Raw genomic sequence first — 4,649 nt, 5'->3', positions numbered from 1 at the left:
TGCTTGTATATTTTTGAGATTAGTTGTTTGTCAGTTGCTTCATTTGCTATTATTTTCTCCCATTCAGAAGGCTGTCTTTTCACCTTGCTCATAGTTTCCTTTGTTGTGCAGAAGCTTTTAATTTTAATTAGATCCCATTTGTTTATTTTTGCTTTTATTTCCAGAATTCTGGGAGGTGGACCATAGAGGATCCTGCTGTGATTTATGTCGGAGAGTGTTTTGCCTATGTTCTCCTCTAGGAGTGTTATAGTTTCTGGTCTTACATTTAGATCTTTAATCCATTTTGAGTTTATTTTTGTGTTGTGGTGTTAGAAAGTGATGTAGTTTCATTCTTTTAAAAGTGGTTGACCAGTTTTCCCAGCACCACTTGTTAAAGAGACTGTATTTACTCCATTGTATATTCTTGCCTCCTTTGTCAAAGATAAGGTGTCCATATGTGTGTGGATTTATCTCTGGGCTTTCTATTTTGTTCCATTGATCTATATTTCTGTCTTTGTGCCAGTATCATACTGTCTTGATGACTGTGGCTTTGTAGTAGAGCCTGAAGTCAGGCAAGTTGATTCCTCCAGTTCCCTTCTTCTTTCTCAAGATTGCTTTGGCTATTCGAGGTTTTTTGTATTTCCATACAAATCTTGAAATTATTTGTTCCAGTTCTGTGAAAAATACCGCTGGTAGCTTGATAGGGATTGCACTGAATCTGTAGATTGCTTTGGGTAGTATACTCATTTTCACTATATTGATTCTTCTGATCACATCAGTCAGAATGGCTGCGATCCAAAAGTCTGTAAGCAATAAATGCTGAAGCGGGTGTGGAGAAAAGGGAACCCTCTTGCACTGTTGGTGGGAATGCAAACTAGTACAGCCACTATGGAGAACAGTGTGGAGATTCCTTAAAAAATTGCAAATAGAACTGCCTTATGACCCAGCAATCCCACTGCTGGGCATACACACCGAGGAAACCAGAATAGAAAGAGACACATGTACCCCAATGTTTATCACAGCACTGTTTATAATAGCCAGGACGTGGAAACAACCTAGATGTCCATCAGCAGATGAATGGATAAGAAAGCTGTGGTACATATACACAATAGAGTATTACTCAGCCATCAAAAAGAATACATTTGAATCAGTTCTAATGAGATGGATGAAACTGGAGCTGATTATACAGAGTGAAGTAAGCCAGAAAGAAAAACACCAATACAGTATACTAACACATATATATGGAATTTAGAAAGATGGTAATGATGACCCTGTATGCGAGACAGCAAAAGAGACACAGATGTGTAGAGTGGACTTTTGGACTCTGAGGGAGAGGGAGAGGGTGGGATGATTTGGGAGAATGGCATTGAAACATGTATAATATCATGTAAGAAACGAATCGCCAGTCTAGGTTCAATGCAGGATACAGGATGCTTGGGGCTGGTGCACGGGGATGATCCAGAGAGATGATATGGGGTAGGAGGTGGGAGGGAGGTTCATGTTTGGGAACTCATGTACACCCGTGGTGGATTCATGTCAATGTATGGCAAAACCAATACAGTATTGTAAATTAAAATAAAGTAAAAATAAAATAAAATGTAAAAAAAAAAAAAGACCACATCCACAGCTTCTTAATAGCCAAGCTGTTCTAAACAAAGTTAATGAGTCTTCATATATTCTAACCCTGTGGTTTAATCATCTTCGTATTTAGCATGCACCTCTGCTTTGACTGATGGTTGACTACCACCAATGTGCTTTCCTACTCTGATCCATACTGTACACTCTGGTGCTGGAGAAGACTCTTGAGAGTTCCTTGGGCAGCAAGAAGATCAAACCAGTCAATCCTAAAGGAAATCAGCCTAGAACATTCATTGGAAGAACTGATGCTGAACTGAAGATTTGATACCTCAGCCACCTGATGACAAGAATTGACTCATTGAAAACGATCCTGATTCTAGGAAAGAGTTAGGATAGGAGGCAAAAACGGTGGCAGAGGATAAGGTGGGTGGATGGCATCACTGACTCAATGGACATGAATCTGAGAAAACTCTGGGAGATAGTGAAAAACAGGGAAGTTTGTCAAGCTGCAGTTCATGGTGTCTGCACACAAAGAATCAGATGTGACTAAGTGACTGAACAACAAAATCTGGTATACAAACCATGGTAAGGGATCATGTTCTCTTTTATGCTTCCGAATACTGAGTTGGCTTCCAGAAAGTTTGTTTGTATTTTTCTATAGTAACTTCCAGAAAAACCTGAATGAACTTTTGGGCCAACTTTTGGCGAACTATTTACAGTTTTAATCCAATTGGGTGGAATGTGGGGGTAACGGTAACCTAAAACCCATAAAAATGTGAAAAAAAATAATAGTAACAATTGCTTGTGAGGTAAATAAAGTAAATTTATTTACTACAAAGGATATTTTCCAAAATCACACACCCCAAAACACTTATATAGTGAAAAGAGAATAGCAGAACACCAGAATAGCAGAAATGTAGTGAATATGCTAAACCTGAACTTATCATATTCAAACTAGTCCATGGTTATGAAGTTTATGGAGGTGAAATTCAAAACTGTCTTGCACTTGTCAGACAATAGGTTCAATGTAATAGTTAACTAAAAGAATGCTGTATTACAGTAAATAGAATAATGATGGACAGTGAGGAGACACAGATTTGAGTTGTGGTTTGATGTTATTAACTATATGAGCAACCTCTGATACAGTTGAAGCCAGCAGAGTCCACAGGACTAAATGGGTTTCAAGGCATCTTTAAACTCTAGTATTATGTTTTTCTGATATCAGTAGCCCATTATCTTTATTATAGCATGTTATAATAAGCCAGATTCAATGATTAGTGTTTCCACTGATAATAATCAGTAGTCAAAGTGTAGTGTGGACTTTTAAAGTATTCATGTTAGTCCCTGTTGGCAATTCTTATTTCTCTATAATAAATAGTGTCCTAGTGACCTAAAATAGCATACTTTCCCATCAGCTTACCACCAGTTTCTTTAGTCGCTCAGTCTTGTCCAACTCTTTTGCAATTCCATAGACTATAGCCTGCCAGGCTCCTCTGTCCATGGGATTTCCAGGCAAAAATACTGGAGTGAGTTGCCAGTTTCTTCTCCAGAGGGTCTTCTTGACCCAGGAATCGACCCCGAGGCTGCTGCCATGACTCCTCCATTGCTGGCAGGTTCTTTACCACTGAGCCACTCGAGAAGCCTAGGTTACCACCAGAAATTCTCAAAAAAGAAAAAAAAAAGTAAAAAAATTTCTCTTTGGAGACAGCACAGGATGGTTCATTCACTCACAAACAGGCAAAAATAGCTTGTGTTTAGAGAAGGAAAAGATCCTATTTTTCAGGACTCAATTTATGAAACTTAAAATCTGAGTCTCCCGACACATTCTGCAGATTCTTCACTCAGTAGGCAATTACAAACCACCAGTAACACAGCAAGTTGGCTCATAAGTGTTAGAAGTTTCCAGGAGCTGTGACTCTGGTGTGACATAGACCAAAGAGCTACAGGAACTGGATTCAGGGCTCTGAGCTTGGCTCTGGCTACAGTCACAGTCCAGAGTCTGGCAACTCTTAGACACATAAGTCTTGGGTGGACAAGACTTCACCATGTTGCTCACAGGTAGGCAGCTCTGGACTACAGAACACATTTGCTGGCTACTTTCTGACTGGCAAGGCTGAGAAACACACTCCAACACTGCCGAGGAACTTCTTGACTGGCATGCTGTGTTTTCACAGGGCCTGGAATTAGAACAAGTTGTTTGGACGACTCTGGAGACACAGACATTTTGCACACAGCTCTCCTCTGTGTGTAATTCCCGTTCATCTTCAGGTACCATGCAGCTGGTGGTTTCCCTGCAGGTTTCTGGAAAGTTGTCCAGGAGCCAGGTCTTGCTGTAGCAACTGCTGGGTAAAAAGAATCCATCTTCAAAGTTTATAACATTCGATTCATGTATGATGGCAGAGAGAGGTGGGGCATTGTAGAAGTTCTTGAGTGAGTGGATGGGTCTCTGGGTCATATTGTGAAAATCCTTGATTGAGTTGGTCCCAGGGACGCAACATGCTGGCCTGAAGATCAAATTCATTACTGAGGAGGTTATATACTCTGAAAACTGGGTGTTGGCTTCTTTTCATGACTCTTGCTACTTCATTGCTTAAGCTTATTGGAAGGATAGCATCTCATTAACACTTTGCTTACTTATATATGAGGATAATGTTTTATTAGCAAAGAAGCCAGTCCACTTTGAATCTTCAAAATGGCTTTCATGTTAGCCCCAAAGCTGACTCATTGGGGTGGGGCTTGTCAAATATGAGTCCCAACAAGTCACCAAGCTAACATTTTTTTTTTCCCGCTTAGTCACCATGACTTTCTATATTGGTAAATGGACTATAAAGAATATATGTAGAAATAGCCAATTGCATAGTGATTAATATTCAGCACTGTCATTTTGAGAAATGGCATCTAAGCAGAACTTGATAATATAATCAAAGCATTTTTCAGTAAGAGGTTGATTTGATTTTAATTGCCCTCATTCTCCTTTGAACTCTTCACCCAAAGTACTGAATCTGACCATTGCCCTATAAACATCTTTCCCTTTGTCTGACATTTCGTTCCCCTCATCTTACTGAAAGCGAAATTTAAATGTTAACTCTTTT

The 4,649-nt window shown here is 39.5% G+C and overlaps 1 protein-coding gene across 1 annotated transcript; it reads right to left on the bottom strand.

Annotated features, from left to right (window-relative positions):
- Window positions 1-3,409: 3,409 nt before the first annotated feature.
- KRTAP27-1 (keratin associated protein 27-1) lies at window positions 3,410-4,078 on the bottom strand. The gene has a single exon (XM_069588293.1). It carries the CDS (start codon window positions 4,076-4,078, stop codon window positions 3,410-3,412), a length of 669 nt encoding a protein of 222 aa, XP_069444394.1.
- Window positions 4,079-4,649: the final 571 nt, after the last annotated feature.

Source organism: Ovis canadensis, chromosome 1 (genome assembly GCF_042477335.2).
Source record: "Ovis canadensis isolate MfBH-ARS-UI-01 breed Bighorn chromosome 1, ARS-UI_OviCan_v2, whole genome shotgun sequence".
Lineage (NCBI taxonomy): Eukaryota > Metazoa > Chordata > Mammalia > Artiodactyla > Bovidae > Ovis > Ovis canadensis.
Note: the sequence above shows the minus strand (reverse complement) of the source record. Positions and strands in the feature narration are given on the sequence as shown.

What these genes read in the sequence shown, in the direction of transcription:
- KRTAP27-1 (XM_069588293.1), bottom strand. Translation starts at nt 4,078, where the DNA reads ATGAATTTGATCTTCAGGCCAGCATGTTGCGTCCCTGGGACCAACTCA.